At 45.4% G+C, this 16744-nt stretch overlaps 1 protein-coding gene across 2 annotated transcripts in view; it reads right to left on the bottom strand.

Annotated features, from left to right (window-relative positions):
- Positions 1-16744, bottom strand: part of Ptch1 (patched 1) — a 58241-nt gene that overhangs the window by 24772 nt on the left and 16725 nt on the right. For both annotated transcript variants that reach the window (XM_059262757.1, XM_059262755.1), the window contains exons 3-13: positions 14887-15076; positions 11982-12051; positions 11783-11874; positions 10263-10461; positions 9847-9968; positions 8938-9085; positions 7915-8046; positions 7376-7531; positions 6462-6560; positions 5864-5989; positions 137-255 (exon numbers count right to left, since the gene is read on the bottom strand). In XM_059262757.1, coding sequence (XP_059118740.1) covers positions 137-255; positions 5864-5989; positions 6462-6560; positions 7376-7531; positions 7915-8046; positions 8938-9085; positions 9847-9968; positions 10263-10461; positions 11783-11874; positions 11982-12051; positions 14887-15076 — 1453 coding nt within the window. The remainder of the gene's footprint in view (positions 1-136; positions 256-5863; positions 5990-6461; positions 6561-7375; positions 7532-7914; positions 8047-8937; positions 9086-9846; positions 9969-10262; positions 10462-11782; positions 11875-11981; positions 12052-14886; positions 15077-16744) is intronic.

Raw genomic sequence — 16744 nt, 5'->3', positions numbered from 1 at the left:
ATCCTTTCCTGCCCTCATCACACCAGCCCAAACCCTCTTAGCTACATCCCCTTTAGAAGAAACCCACAGACTGGAAGGGTTCTCTAAACAGTCTTTCTATATGTCTAAAACAGGCCCCAGGACCCTGAAAATGTACCTTGTGAAACAGCAGAAAATATCCAGTCTTCTGTCCTCTCGTCTATATAAATCCATACTGAGAATTGCAGGGAAAATGAGCAGCACCATGGCAAAATTGAACACCACTACCACGGCAGCCTGGAGCAAAAAGAATGGAAGGAATCAACACACCTCCTAGTTAGCCTGCTGCTTTACAAGCAAGCATCTTTTTTGTAATTTTCATTTTATGGGCATGAGTGTTTGCCTGTACACCATGTGCATGCAATGCCCTCAGAGGCTAGAAGAGGGTGTCAGACCCCTGGGATCTGAGATGTGAGCTACTATGTGGGTGCTGGGAAGAGAGCCTGGGTCCTCTGGAAGAGCAGACAGTGCTCTTAACCACTGGCCATCTCCTCAGCACCCCACACAAAGACAACAGTATTCTCTCAACAACCTGCGGCTACACAGTGAAGCCGAGCTGGCAGACAGTGAGGTGTCTCCTCCCCTCCTCACCACTAACAGGCCATGTGTAACGGAAATGGGAGAGCCCCAAAAGTTACACAGGTTGGAGTGAAACCACTGGTGACTTGCTAACCCAACCAGATCACATCTACAAAGCCAGGCAAAGAAAAGACTTGAGATGTTTCACTTCAAAACAAAAAGAAACATTTTCCTTCCAGAACATTTCTAAGAGTTCCCACAATCCTGATTAATACTCTGTATATAAAGTAGATCAAGCCTATCAACATGTCACCTTTAAAACATGAAGTAAAATTTCACACATGTCCCCTGAGGTTTTTAATAGGCACATTCCAAATAGCCTCAGGAGCAGCTTTTGGGGTGTTCTAGTGAGCAACAGCCAAGGTCAAGGAGAGTTAAGCAGAAAGAAATTCCTGTGTGTGATTATAGTCTGTAGAATAAATAAGTATGGATTCAAAAGCCACTCTATAACCTAGAATAAACACAGGGTTAGGTTCTGCAGCACTTGGGCAGATCTCCTGCTGACCTAGTAAAAATTGCAAAATTGTGCTGTTACTAGGCAGAGCCAACAGGACATCCAAGGGCAGTGCTGTTCTGAGAAGTGGACAAGGAGCAGAAAAGGAAAATGGAAGGGAATGCTAAATAGCGAAGAAATAATCAGAAATTAATTTTAAGAATAAAATCTCCTAGCAGAGCTTTCAAAGGACAGCTTCTGAGACCTTCTCAAAATAGGAAAATGGATGAGAGTGAGGAAAGGAGGAGGCCTGGCCATCACTGGTACCAAGAATTAAAAACCAAGAGACACTTCACAAAGGGCTTTTTAAAGGGAGTGTTGGTTTATGCTGCAGGTGAAACAGCAATCTGGAAGACATGTCCTTCCATAAAGAGTCCCGTTAAGTCTACAGAGCCACAAAAAAGCCAAGTCTTCTACATTACGCCAACTCTGTCCTGAGTTGATTTTAAAAGGACCTCATCAATTCCAACAGAACAGGTTAACTACAGCTCAAATGCATGTGCAGGACTCTGAAGGCTTCCTTATGAAGCAGCATGTGTGACAGGTTCCTGTCACTACTGTGACTGGAGACACTATCTAGGAAATATACCCCTTCTCTTTAAAGTCTAGTCTGTGCTGGGTGCTGGAGAAGTAGAGAGCGCTACAAATAAATTGCATACAAGGCTGAGATGTGTCATTTTAAAAAGCAGGTCCCCAGTAGCTCAGGGGGTGAGGGCTTGTGGGTTGGGTGGACAGGGTGGCTGATCCAAGAAGGCTTCCTGAGAAAGGTTTAGAAGATGAATATATGGTCCAGGAGCAACAAGGAAGATACAAGATGCTAGGTTGGAAGATACAGGACAAGAAAGACACTCTTGATTCAAGCCACTCAGTCCTGTGACGGGTGATGGGAGGCCAGGCTGTCAGCACCCACTGCATTCCCACAGTAACCAGGATGTGGGCAGTTTGCAGCAGACAGAACCAACTACCTAGAAAGCCTGAGGCTTCCCAGCCAATCAGATTCAAATGGAGGTTTGATGCAAAGTCCACATCTTAACTAGTTTGGATGCTCTTGTTGGGGCTGGTGACTTCTTGAAATGGCATACTCACATTAGGTGTGGATGCTGACCAATCAGATGCAGGAAATAGTAATACTCGAGATTTTCCTTTTAATTCCAGTTATGTTTACAGCTCAGGAGTGGGATGCAGAGATAAGCCCTAGGCATCTTTTGAGGGTGAGGGCAGAGACTCCTGAGTCACTAAGCCTCACAAGGGCACAGGCGGCATGTGCTGCCACGGCAACACTCACTAAAAAAACACCATCAAAAAGTCTGACGGGCAGCTGTCTTTGCGCATTCAGAGGGAAGCAGAGGGACAAGAGCCCACAGCAATAGCTCTTCTAACCTATTTTTTGACAATGTGATCCATATTGAGGGGGAATAATTTTCTGCAAAGAAAATGAATGCTGACATCCCCCATGGGTGTCAAAACCTTAGAAGCATCTAGCAAGGATTTCTCAAGGCAGAATGGTCTCTGCAAAGTAAGATGAAACTTTAAACAACAAAAAGAAATTCTAAGTAAGTCAGAGAATCTGATGGGAATGATCTTGGCTGTGGATTGAATCCAGTTACTCTTAGAGATGCTGCCCCCACCCCCAAAGCATCTATAGTGGCCCTGCTGAGACACCTGTGGCAGGACCCTAACCTAAAACCTTTTACTGGTGTAAGGGTATAGTTTAATGGTAGACTACTTCTTTGTGTGGTCTTGGGTTCAAATCCCACTGCCACAAACAGAAAGGGGGGATAGGAAGAATGCTTAGTAGATAAGTCACTGAAAACCTGAGGACCTGATTTTAAATTCTGTTGTGTAAACAATTTCCTCCAGAACTGAAACATTCTATCCAGAAAGCTCTTTAAACAGGAATATAAACAACTCAAAATAGCTTTAGGAAGTCCCTGAAACTGATCAGATTCACTAGGTCCCTCCCTGCCAGAGTAAGCAGAGCCAAGTTGCAAAGAAGACTTCCAGACAACTGAACTGCAAAGACCACTCGGGAGATCACAAACTGGTTGTCTGGAAGAAGCAGAGGTTTAGACCAGGAGTCACCTGGAAAGGACGCTCTCCACCCTGCTGCACTGCCTACAGGCTGTGCAGTGTGCTCCCGGTTCCTAGCTTTGTGAGCTGTCACTCATGCTGGGGTGGCTTTGGTGATACAGCTTTGAGCCATTTCTGCTCCTATAAGCAACCCATTACGGATACTCCCCTAAGTAACCCCAATAAAAGTCACTGGTTTACCAAGTTGGACTTTGGTGGTATCTGTACTTTGGTCTGTCATAGGTTCCCTATGTGGTATGAGTAGACATGTGTGTTGCATCTCCCCAGGAAAAGTCTTGTCATAAAACCAATTCCCAATATCCACAGAAAAAGCTGAATACTGCTTCTAATGCCTGTACTCCCAGCATTGGCGTGGAGCTTACTGGCCATCCAGCCCAGATGGCAGATAAGCTTCAGGTTAAGTGAGAGACCCTTTCTCAAGTCAGACAGTGAAGGAAGACACCTGATGTCCTGCTTTGGCACCTGTACATGAACATATACACTATACACTCATACACTCACACAGTAACACACACACACACACACACAGAGAGAGAGAGAGAGAGAGAGAGAGAGAGAGAGAGAGAGAGAGAGAGAGAGACGGAGAGGGAGGGAGGGAGGGAGAGAGAGAGAGAGAGACAGAGACAGAGACAGAGACACTAATAAACATTTAAAGCAAACCTTTATCATTAGAATCGGTAAGGGTCTTGGTCTGGGGGTCACTGGGGAACTGATACGACAGTGAAGGCTGATCAGGAGACAAGCTATTTCTTTGAGAGAAGGAATGCTACTATTTTGGTCAGGGCAATCATCAAAGTCTCACAAGGAAAAAAACCCAAATGTAACACTGGTTTATTCCGGTACAGAACCTCTCTGGATGCTGTTCGTGGCTACAGACGACAGACACACAAAACGCAAAGCACTCACTTTGTCCCTGAAAGGTGCTTACCTTGGGAGAACTTAGCGCTCTGGATTTTCTAAAAGGCTTTTCTATCCTCAGGGAGAGACCACACCGTGGGGTGTCATTAAGGGAGGAGGAGTTTGCCTTGAGGAACCATCAGTACTGAGAGGAGAGGAGAGCAAAGAGTGAGGGAAAGACAAGGTGTGTGTGAGCCGATACAGCGCGGAGCAGGAGTGGACAGCGAGGGGCAGGCAGTGGAAAGGAGAGCAGAGGCCTCAGTGGAGACTCCAGAACCAACTCCGTTCCAGAGTCTGCTGCAATGAGCAAGAGCAGACACAAGAAGAGCGTGTAGCAGATGCATGCCTCTGTAAGACAGGTTCCTGAAACATCAGCGGCACCACCAAGGCCACAGGCATCTTTTCCCTTATCTTTCCTATTACAAACCCCTGGTCATTTTCATTTTCTTGTGTCTCTGTCCAGTTTCAGATTTGACTTCTCTCATTAACCACTGCTATCTCTATTTCCATAGATGTTTTTAAGGACAAACCTCTTTCTGGTATTTCTTTTTTTCAGGAGTTGGTGCTTATGACTGACAGAGGAGAGGCTCTTCTCAATCTCAGATCTTTCCTAACTGTTAAGGTTGCACCTCACCCACAGTAGGGCCTCTACTGGTAGGGAGATCAAGCTCAGACACCTCAGGACTGTTTCTACTCAGGTGACAATGTGTATTTAAGAGTATAAATAGGAACACGAGGCATCATCTGTCACGGTCTCTTCCTGGCCACGGTTCTTAGAACCTGCTGATGAGTGGAGAGCGTGAAGGCGTGCAAACTCAACAGCAGTTTCATACAAGTACATCAAAGTGGTTTCCTTCAGGCAGCCGGCCACCTCGTGAGTTTTCTTAGACATCCTAAGAAACATCTTAGACTAGGATGTCTAAGAAAAAGAGAGACAAATGTTCCCTTCAGCTGAAGCTTTAGAACTTGCAATTAATTCAAGAAATTTCCACCCTGTCATGAACTACCTGGAAGCCTGCTGCTGACTGCTTCAGGCTTCCTATGAACTACTGTGACTACTAGGTATGGCCCACAGCTGCTCCTCTCACACCCAGGAACAGGCTCTTCAGACTGACAGCCTAGGTATGCGAGGACCTGGCTGGGAGGGAGCTGTCAGAGTAATGAGGCCAGCAACATAGCTTTGCACAGTGAGTGGTGGGCACTCTACGCTTGCTTAAGCAGCCTGAGAAGGGAGTAAGGAACCAAAGAGGACAGGATGGAATGCAGAGGCCAACCAAGGAAAAGGCAGTGAGACACAAGGATCCCCAAGAGATGCCCCTGTAGGATACAGCCAAGTGGCCAATACACCCTCATACAGTGTGACAGTCAGTGCGTGTCCCAGGATTTGAACAACCCTATCTGCATACACCAGTAGAGTCTTCTATGGCCTTGAGGTGGGGCTGGGGCTGTTTAGGGAAGGGAGATATGAGGTGACCAGAAGGGGAGTAGTCTAGAAATAGGAGCCAGCCAAGGAGGACTTCAAGGCACATCCCTGGACCCACTGACCTAGACTACACAGTACAATTCCACAGTGAACAGCTGCTGGGTAACAAGGTCTAAGAAAGCAAAAAGCTCTGGCATCTGTTTTAGGAGTGCCAGGTCATGGCTTGAAGCACCTACCCAACAGCACCAATACCCAAATGATGCTGGCACGCACTCGATTTGTAAAGTTAGTGCTGAACTCAAGTAAAGCAGAGAGGAGATGCTGAACAGCCAACCCACAGGGATCTGCCGCTGTACACTCACCTGGAGGGAGAATGCTCGCAGTGCAGGGATAGGGATTAGTGCAGCCATGAAGAAGGCGGTGACATTGCTGATGGAGGTGAGGGCCACGCTGGCTCCTGTGCGCTTGAGGCACTCCCCGGTCCTGTCCTGAGGGAGACAAGCCACCGTGCTGAGGGCTGCAGCCTATACTAGCCACCCTTAAGGCACGTTGTGGCAGTTTCTAATACTGGCTGTACTGTGTCTAAGGTACAGGGAAAGGCCACAACCAACCTGACCCCAACAGAAGGTCCTGTTGACTTCTCCCTCATGGGCATGTGTTCCTCATGGTTACCATCACCCAAATCAGAAAGCTGAAGATAATGATGACTTAAATGTAAACTCGTAGCCAAAGAAAACCATAGAAGCAAACCTGGGCTTTGGGAAGGATGGCACAGGAGCCTGAGTTATAATGCTAAGACACCTGCATTTCCATGGGCATCCTAAATGGGGCTCTTGGCATTTCTCACAGTGATGTGTCATTTGACTTGAGACTGACCAGACAGTCGGAAAACTACAGGACTAAGGAAGAGAGTGTGCTCTGAGTGACCCCCCAAACTTCCTTCTTTTCTCCTGCGGTTACCTCAAATGGAATCCTTTTATTTTGTCCTGTTTCACTGAATGCATGTGCCAGGAGGAAGACATCGTCCACACCAACACCAAGAGCAAGAAATGGCAAAACCTACAGCAAACACAGGCAATCACAGAATTAGCCCGGTAAGATCTCACAGGGAAACGGTGCTGCCAGTGCCCCACAGGTGCCAAAGGGGAGCTCATGCCAGTTCGGTGGACTAACGCACTTATCTAATAGTTTGCATCCCTAAAATCTTTCAGGTATGACTCAGAGATGTTCTTACAAGCTTCTTCTATTTCTAAGGTCCAGGTATAAGAGCTTACTTAGAATTAAAAGTACGAAGCCAGCTAACGCATAGCTAAAGCTACAGTTCCTAGACCAGCATCAGTGAGAAATGCTGAAAAATAAAGAAGGTGCCTCCGTGCAGACTCCATCCATCCAGCTCTGTTTTCTCAGCGTGATTCTAATGCCCACTAGAGTTTGGGAATCAGTAAATGATATAAACTATTCTAAGTGAATGTCTCTATCTGCCAAGAGTATCTCCAGACTAAAAAAAAAAAGTTATTAATGTGTGTGTGTATGCGTATGTGTGTGGACATGCGTGCCCCAGAGCCCACGGTATGGAGGCCAGAGGACAATTTTGTAGTCTGTTCTCTCTTTCCACCTTTTATGTGGGCTCTAGAGATTGAACTCAGGTCTCAGGTTTGCATGGCAGGTGCCTTTACCCAATGAACCATCTCACCAGCTCTCCAGGCTTTTAGCCTACAGACCAGATTGGCTCACTGAGAGCTCGACCTCCCCCAAGATAAACGGCATCCTCATGGAAAAGGCTTTAAAGACTCTTCAGGTGAGGCAGACACACAGGGGCCGGCAGGCCGGGAGAGTGTTGGCCAGAGGGCAGCAGTGAATGGCCCCTGTAGTACCTGAGTTGTCGCGGCATTAAAGGAAATCCCGATCAAGGAGCAGAGGCCCAATCCTGCAGCCACGGACAGTGCAACCAACAGGACGCCAGCCAGCCCCACGGCACCCTGGGACTTGGAGCAGTCCCAGCGCAGCATGGTTAAACAGGCATAGGCAAGCTGCAAGCAGAACAACGGGGGAGGGGATTGGGGGGGTGGGGGTCAGAGAGAAGGGGGAGGGGCCGGGGGGGTCAGAGAGAGAAGGGGGGGGAGACACAAAACAAGAGCCAAACATCAGAATGTGTGTGATTCTAATGTTTCCCCACCCACTGCCCACATCCAAAGTGAGAACCTATTAACTCCAACAACAAAATCATCACACAACAGGCTGGGTACCATTTCTGCAACCCTTACAAGGCTGAGCTGTCTCTGTCTTGGATGTGCTTACATGTTAGGGGCAGTTAAAAAGCAGGTATTGTCACAGAATAGTAAAGAACTAAAATCACAAAACAAACCAACTCAAACCAAGCTGACCACCCCAACCCGTGGGAGCCCAGAATTACCATCAGGAGGTAGCCACTGGCCACTCGGATGACACTGACATCAGAGAAGGATTTTAGGATGTCGTCCAGGGTTGTGGTGGTGAAGGAAAGCACCTTTTGAGTGGAGTTTGGGGCAACGCTTTGATGAACCACCTGTGGTCACAAGACAAGGCTAAATTTCCAAAGGAATTAAAGCACCAACATGCTCCACCAGCACAGACCTTGGGGACACCACTATGCACCCCACACTGTGTGCTGAGACATCAGCACAAGGTCCCATGTGGTCAGATGAGGGAAGAGAAACATCCCTCTGACAGTGAGTGTGAGCACAGGAGAGCAGGCGGCCAATGGCCACCTAAAGTGTATTCCTTTGTAACTCAAAGGTACTCTCCCTCCAAGCCAGACAACTGTTCTCTCCTAATCCAAAACAACTCATTCTTATAAATTCCACCTCCCCCCACTTCATTTGCTGGCCACTTTCAAAAGGTCAGAGGCAGCCCCATAGAGGTCAGTGCTTGGGAAACAAAGGCCAGCCTCCTGTCACATGACCTGACCAAGGGGCCTGCAGCTGTGAATAGGTTCTGTCTTGCTAATGCTTTCCAGACACCTTTTCTTGCTCACCCAGTGTCTGTCCCGTCCCCCCCCCCCCCCCCCCCCCCCCCCCCCCCCCCGTTTTACACTCCCTGGGCTCTGGAGTCCACAATAGTTACTAGGCATGTTTCAGGGCACCTCCGCTAAGAATGAGTGTCTCTTCAGCCACTACTTCCAAGTCTTACAATGGCTCAATAAAGAAAATCAAGCTTCCATCTCATGCAATGCTCTGAATTAAAATCTGTAATGAAAATTAATCCAAGGCTTGGTGTGGTGGTGTAATCCCAACCATCAGGAGACTGAGGCAGGAGGAGAGCAGATTTGAGACTGACTGGGCTGCACAGTGAGACTCAACAACAAAGAAAATCCCACTAAACCTACTGGGAAACACTGCTTTCAATAAGGACAGGAAGACTGGACTGTTTACAGGTTGTTCCTGATGTCAAGGCTCACCTCCACATACGTCCTCTGCCACGCCTCCAGGATGGCCGCTGCCCTATCCTCATTCCAGTTGATATGAGAGACGTACTCGTAGCCTCTAAAGTGCTCATACATTTGCTTGGGAGTCATTAACTGGAACATGGTCTGCAGGGCGTGAGCACTGTGTCAGGGTAAACAGATAGAAGGCAGGTCAGCACCGCCAGAAAGCAGTGTGTGCCACGTGATATCCCAAGTGAGCAACCCCAACTCTCCCTCAGACCTCTTCCCTCCTCTGTGCGCACATGTTTCCATTCAAACAAGACCAGGATGGTTATTGTATTTAATAGATTGATGTACCATATTAAAGGTGTAACCTTACAAACCTTTTACAGATAGACCCCAAAATTAAATTAATAGGCAATTTCCTTTCTCAGTTCCTATTCCATGAAACAGGAAGGAGAGGGGAGTAGATAGCTTGACCAGATACACTGGGTTCAGCCACACACTCTCTCGGTGCAGAAATCCCAGAGACAGTATCCCAAGGGAGAAACCGCAGACGGAACACCTGACACTTGACTGACTGGAGTCCCTGACTGCACAAAGGCTAACTCTTGCTTTGCCTGGTCTTTGACTCTTAAGAGTGTATAACACTGATCAGCTCCCACCACTCAACTACATATTATTACTGGATTTTCTTGCCCCCATTAGTCTACACAAAGGGCAGACCTTTCAAAACCCTGAAATCAACAGCTACAGCTCTGATGAAAACTACAAATCCATTCTAGAAAACTTCTCCCATGAGATTTCTTTGCATGCTGGCCTGATGTGCTAATGTTCCCCAAGATTCAATGACACTGCACAGCTAGCAGGATTAACATGAGTCCGAATGTGTGTGCACAAGAAGAGAGGCACAGGATGGTGTAGGGTGCTGAGCTGGGTTACCTGACCAGTCTTCCAGTGGCATTCTTGACTGTGCCACCCACAATCAACTCCTCCTGCCAATGCATATACTTCCTGGATAAACCTTGACATCCACCATTCAAAACAAGGGCCACATCAAGAGGCTGTAATGAAAAGACAGCCACATAATTACGGGAATTAGTAGGCAGGTCACATGCCTCGTTAAAATCCAGTGCGTTAAGGGCTTGTTTGTTTCAGAGAAAACATTAATAACAAGGCTAATGAGGGTTATGCTAAATCTTACAGCAAAACTTAGCTCTGTAAACAACCTTAGTTCCATACACCAAATTAAAAAAGAAACAAAACTCATGGCAAATAAAATCTTTAAGATGAAAATATGAAAGAGAGCTGTAAATGAAACAGGAAGGCTTTTTTCCCTGCACTCTCTGGAAACTCACTTTGGTTGAATTTTTGTTGGGGGCTGTGGCAGGGCAATCTGGGTCGGCTGGGTTGAGGCAGGGCCGGTCCATGTACCCATGGCCAACTTCAGCTTTATTCAGCATTTCCTCCCAGCTGTCCACTTGGTAGTTTATTTTCTTTAACTCTTCTAGGAATTCCAAGGGGTCAAAGTTTGTCCACCGCAAAGGAGGCTTACCTCTGCGAAAGAAATTAAGAGGGGAGGCCATGAAAAACCGGCTTCAGACAGGCAGGAGGGCACCATGGCTGCATCTGCGTAAAACAGGCTGTTCAAAGCAGAATTCTGGGACTTGGGTATAAAGGGAAAATATAGTATTCCTCCCCAGGAAAGCCATTTACAAACAAGTCAGGAAAAGAGCTTGCAATTTAAAGCAGACATCAGAGACTTTTAATCCACTAATATTATACTTAATATCTTTTAAAAAATTAGCCGGTGGGGGTGGGGGTGAGTACTCCTAAGTAGAACACAGAGATCCAAAATTAAAAACCAAAAGAGAATTACAATATTATATTAGTATCTTCTAGCTTTAATGTTTTGTAGCTGTCACTAATCAAAGCATCTGACCTGTAACCGCCAACGACTCACTCTTGTGTGCCCTCTTTCGACAGGCTGGCAGTGGGGTGGGTAAGCCCCCACGGGCTCTGCCATCACCACCACAGCCACTTCCCCCACACTCACTTCGGAAATTGTGCTGCTGACAGACCAGAAAGGCTTTTGGCTGCCTGTTATGTGGTTCAAACCGCACTGTAGCTGCTTAACCAGGCTGAAGTCATTATTCAGACTCTCCCAACCAGAAAACACAAAACCCCTTATTTCCCATCTAAAACTGTACACTGAAGGTCAGGGGATGGCCACTGCAAATTGCTTTTGCAGATACGTGCCGGCCAGGACGGAGGCAATAACCCAAGCACTAACTCTTGCTTAATTAGCTGAAAAATGCCTACACTGAGTAACCATCGTTCTTTAAATGATGTGGTATATGTAATTCCCAACTGCTGGGCTATGAAGCATCCCTTGTCATGGCCTTCACAGAGGGCATATTTCCCCCTTAAACATCATTACTGTGATCTAAAGAAGGGTTCATATATTACTTTGCAGGAAGATGTTGAACCTTAGCTTGAAGTATTTCTTTGTGACATGTACCCAGTAATAAATTCTCTTCTTAAAGGTCTGAGTGTTAGTGTGCATAACTACAAGCATTTTATAAAGAGTTTTTAAAAAATTGCACAGACTGTGTGATAATTTGCATTTATTTGCATATAAATAGGTTGGTAAAAGTGAATGAAATTTAATGATGCCTACAGAACTGTTTTTGAAAAAAGAAAAAACATTCTGCTGAAATCCCCTCTTCCCCCCACCATTCACTCAAAAAAAAAAAAAAATTCGCTTGGAATTTCAATGTTTTTATCTCTTGTCCAAAACTGAAACAGAATAAACAATGATAAGCCACACCGGAAACTGTCACAGAGCCCAGCAATTCAACACCGAGGGTACACTTACAGGAGGTATGCTGTCCCCGACTGTAACTTTGCCCCTTCCCAGAAGCAGTCCAAAGGTGTAATGATTAAGCAAGGGTAAAGGTACTCTATTATCTGTCAAAGCAAAACAACAGGAGTGAGTGCATTAGGCTAGCACTGCTGGGGTGGTTTCCAGAAACTATGAACATTTTTCCCTCTTTGCAAACAAGAAAAGACTGTACCTGATCCATGTAGCCTGTCTCTGTGATAAGTTCCCCTGACTTGTAGCACAAATGTTCCAACTTCCATTGCCTATTGGGATGAAAAGCAGAGAAAAATAAAAAAGTAAAACAGAACACTTCTTACTGCAGTGAAATGAGCTAAAAACAGGAGCAACAGGACTTATCAAAAGGCTGTAATTTCGATCACGTTGAAGTGTCTGTCAAAACCAGCAGAGCTTTTGCCAAGCAGAAAGCTGGCAAGCCTGCTTTAATGAATAGATAACACTGGATCGTAATTAACATGTAGGGTGTTTATGTAAATGAATGCTACCCAAGTACTTGAAAAGTCTTGTTTCCTTAAGTGTTCCACCAATAATCTTGTTTACACCATTAATCTGCTTTTCTACATACATTAAACAACCTGCAGCAATCCAGTGGAATTATCACAAATTCAAAATAATTGGAGCTTGAGTTAGTGTAGTGAGTGTTGGGATATATTCAGGTGGGAAATTATTACTGGCTTTTATTTTTCTTTACTAGCAGATGTTATTTGTAGGTCATGTTTGAAACATTCCTGTTCTTAATCACAAATGTTATAAACAACCTCTGCCAGGTAGACTTGGATTCCCAGTCTGGTAGACATGACCTTAAATACATGGACTATGTGTTAACTTGATTTTAGAATCTTTAGGAGAGTGTTCTGTAAACCCATGGCTTTTTCAATGTGTTTAGGGAAACAAGCCTTACTCAAAAATAAAAGGGTATTTGGAAAGAATAGAGATGGGAAATCAAAGGAATAAAAACAAAAATTAACCCCCCCCACCCCCCCACCCCCCCGCAAACTGCTCTGCTTTATTGGTCTTCTTAGAAGCCTGTCTTCACCCAAGGGCACTTTTTGTGCTTTGTGTCCTCGTCCCTATGCTTTCTTCTAGAATTTTCCCATCTTTCGCTCAGTGCCCTTTTCAAATTCTACCTTCCTGCTAGTAAGCTTCCTTTGCCTAACGCTGGTGAAAATGACCCTCCTGTAGAACCCTGGCTCCTATCTGGTACCTGAGGTGTGTAAGGTGTGCACTGCTCATGTGGCTTTGCCTGTGTCTACCTGTGCTGACTGTATTTCCTTCCCCAGTATAAGGGCTGACATTACCCATTCATTCATCCACCCATCTCTCCCATCTTCTCCTTCCCTCCATTTACTTATCAACCTGCTGACCATGTAGGTATGTGTCTGTCTGTCTGACTCTGTGTCTTTCTCTCTTCTTAATTCTGTGTAGTGCCATCAGAATATTCAACATAAGCAGGTTTTCAATGCCATCTGCTGAGCTGGTTCTCTGTGTTTGCTTGAGAAAGATATTGTTGATCACTCATTGGGCATGGATCCAGAAGAAGGGCTTTGAAGCCTGGATTGATAATTTAATAACCCTAGGATCTTGGACAAGTACTCCATTTGATCTCATTTTAATTTTTTTCATCTAAAATACGCATATATTGAATATGCAAGGGTTTGTTCCTGTGCCTAACTCTGGGTCCATCTTAGCTTCCTTGAAAAAGATGTAACTTCACAGCAGAGAACCTTAAATCTTGTCCTGAAGAATGTGAGTGACAGGTGCCTCAGTGTAGGTCTTCACATATGATGTATAGGAACAACCCATGCCAGATTCTCCACAGGGCCTTTGACTGCAAATTCTGCCATCTAGACCAGACAGTTACTTTCTCTACAATACACACTACTGATGGGAAGAGAGCAGGTTGCTGAAATATGTCCACACATTTCCCAAAGCCTTTTCCTACATACATCTGATCTTTCCCCTGCTCAACAACGGGCCACATGTGCATATGGCTCCTATTCTGAAGTGACTGAGTATAGACATATTAAGGGAAATAAAAAAAGATGTTAATTTTGTTCCAAAACTCTCTGAAAGGGTGTATGTATGAATTTCCTTCACTCAGACATCCCAGAGAATTCCCAGGGAGGGTCAACACCTACTCTTCCATTGGCTTTGTAACTAATGTCACCTGTACATGCAAAGTAGGAAAACTAATTTCTTCCCCATCTCTCCCCTCTCATCTCTCCCTCTGCCCTTCAACATTGTTGAATGAGACTACCCAAAATGTAACTGCTCCAAAGAAAGGTTCAGTAATAGAGATAATTTACCAAGTTAACAAAATACCCAATTTGAGAAAAAAAATATCTTAAGCAATGAGATAAAGCCTAGGTGTGCAGCCCTCCCTCCAAGCAAATGAAATGACATTCATTTGTGGACTATGCCAAGATACTCATTTGAAATACATTATAGGGCAGGAGAGATGGCTCAGAGGCTAAGATCACTTGTTGCTCTTGCAGACGATGGGCTTGGTTCCCAACACTCACATGGCAGCTCACACGCTCTCACTCCAGTTTCAGACTGCACACATGTGGTACACAGACACATATGCAGGCACTCATATGGTCGAACACATCCCTAATCTGAAAACTTGATATCTGAAAAGCTCTAGAATCTGAAACTTTTTGACACCAACAAAATACTCCATATTGTGAAACTCCATTTTTTGCACAAAAAATAAGTACTAAAATATATAAGACATATTGGAACATAAATCAATTCTGTCTTCAGCCTTGGACCTTGCCCCTAATAAATCTTATTACCTACATGGAAGTATTCCAAAATAAATTTAAATGTTTGACACATGTTTGGGTCCCAAGCATTTTGGATAAGGAAAATTCAATGTGTAGTATTTTGCTATCAAACTCTAAAAACAAATCAAGATGGGGAAGTGCTCAATGGTAGCACTGTGCAACATCTATGAAACCCTGGGCTCTAGAGTTATAAAACTGTTGGAACTAATTTAATTATCCGAAGGCAATGTTATTTATGGAAACAAAGGGCCTACCTGCTGACCTGTGCAGATGACACAGAGGGGGCCTTACCTGTTATACATGTAGACGTGCACACGGCTGGCCTGGAGGGCTGAGTCCAGGTGTTGCAGGAGAGCCTCTGTGGTTAGGACATTAGCGCCTTCTTCTTTTGGAGTCTGTATCATGAGTTGAGGATTAAACATAGCCTCTTCTCCTATCTTCTGCCGGGTATAATTTAATTCTCGACTCACTCGTCCACCAACTGACAAACATGGATAGGTATCGATCAGAACAGAACTCACCTCAAAATTGTTTTGTCTTGCTCCCTAAAAGACAGGTTCAGTAACAAGGAACAAACTGGCCATGAAACTTTGAGTTAGCAGCAATGCTGGCTTTGGGAATGATAAGCCTAATAAAAACAATACTCTCTAAGCACAGTGTCTGTCAAATACTCAAATCTACTGGATGCATTCTGACTAGACACCCTGAGTTTAAAGCGAAGGGGATGGGAAACACGACATGCCTTTCTCTTCCCTGCGAACCAGACCAAAACACCTTTAATCACGTTTGCTTATATAAACAATATGCCTGCAGCACATTTCACAATAAATGCTGCAATTTACACTCTTCTCTCTAGCACAGGTAACAAGGAAAAGTTTCTCCTCTGTGGACAAATCCACAAGGAAGGTGGTTCAGTGAGTGTTCAGAACACAACCTGAGGGCAGGTGAAGACTGTGATTCAAGTCAGAAGAGCCAGGGGAACTGCACAGCAGAGCAACAATGGATCAGTCACGGTGATTGCAGGCAGCCCCTGGAACCTTGTTCCATCACGATCATTTGGTCAGTATCCACAAAACAGGCCTCAGGTTCTGAGTCACTTGTGGGGAGTGCCACTTGTGTCTGTAAGCCCCCAGGTGATGCTGGACCTCCTACTGAGGCCAAGGAGGCGCTCTATCCAGCACCAACCTGTCTCTTCTACAAGTTAGCTAAAGCTAGGCATGCTGGCAAGCAGGTCCAATTGACAGTTTTTAAATTATTTTTACTCTGGATCTCCTTTCTGTGTTCTTATGTATAAACTCAGAATCCCACCTCTGTGCTGAGAGGCATCTTGGGAAGACAGATGTCAGAGGATCTGCCTTCCATGTGCACACAAGGCAAAGGAAGCTGGTCTGAATAGTTCCCAAAGTCACCGATAAGCTCAGAGTTTCTGAAATGCAGACCTCCGGCAATAGCTTGGAAAGAACTCAGTGATTGTCACTTTCCCACGAAGAGGAATCCTTTTTCTTCAAGTTTAGTATTCAAGGACATAAACATTTGGTTTGGGAAAGTAAGTAAGTACTGAGAACAGTGGGCTGTTTGGTTCTCTTGGCATATTTTATAAACAAGGGGGGCAGTCTACAAAGCAAACAATGCCCTCATTAGGAAAACTAGTACAGAATCTCAAGCTGGCAGGACCCTATGTGTAGGTCCACGAAGCCGCCAAGGCCACCATGGAGCTCAGAGGTGAAGAAGCTAAAGCATGGTGCGGCTGTGGGAGGAGGGCTGCAAAGGCTCATAAAAGGTATTCGAAGTGTGCAGACAGCTTGACGAATGCCAAAGGGAACAGCTGAGGGCTTTACCAGTGTCAAGTTATGGAAAAGCAGGACTAGGGGTGTGGCTCGGTGCCGGCCGGCATTCACAAGGTGCTGAGTTCAGCACTAGGGAAACTTGGAAACTGCATCCCTCTCATCCTATCCAAAGATAGTCTCTTGTTCACTGCTGTCAAAGTCACTAGCCAGCTGAATTTGACGTCTGCCAGTGTAGAAGCACCGAGAAGCTACAAGGCAACCCAACATCTGCTCAACCTCTTCATTTTTCCTCGCCTCCTTGTGACCAGATCCTGTTCAACACACTGTGCTTCCTTTTGCTTTTAAAAATTAAAACTCAGGTG

This window comes from Peromyscus eremicus, chromosome 5, assembly GCF_949786415.1.
Source record: "Peromyscus eremicus chromosome 5, PerEre_H2_v1, whole genome shotgun sequence".
Taxonomy (NCBI): Eukaryota; Metazoa; Chordata; class Mammalia; order Rodentia; family Cricetidae; genus Peromyscus; species Peromyscus eremicus.
This window is presented reverse-complemented; position numbering and strand designations above follow the sequence as displayed.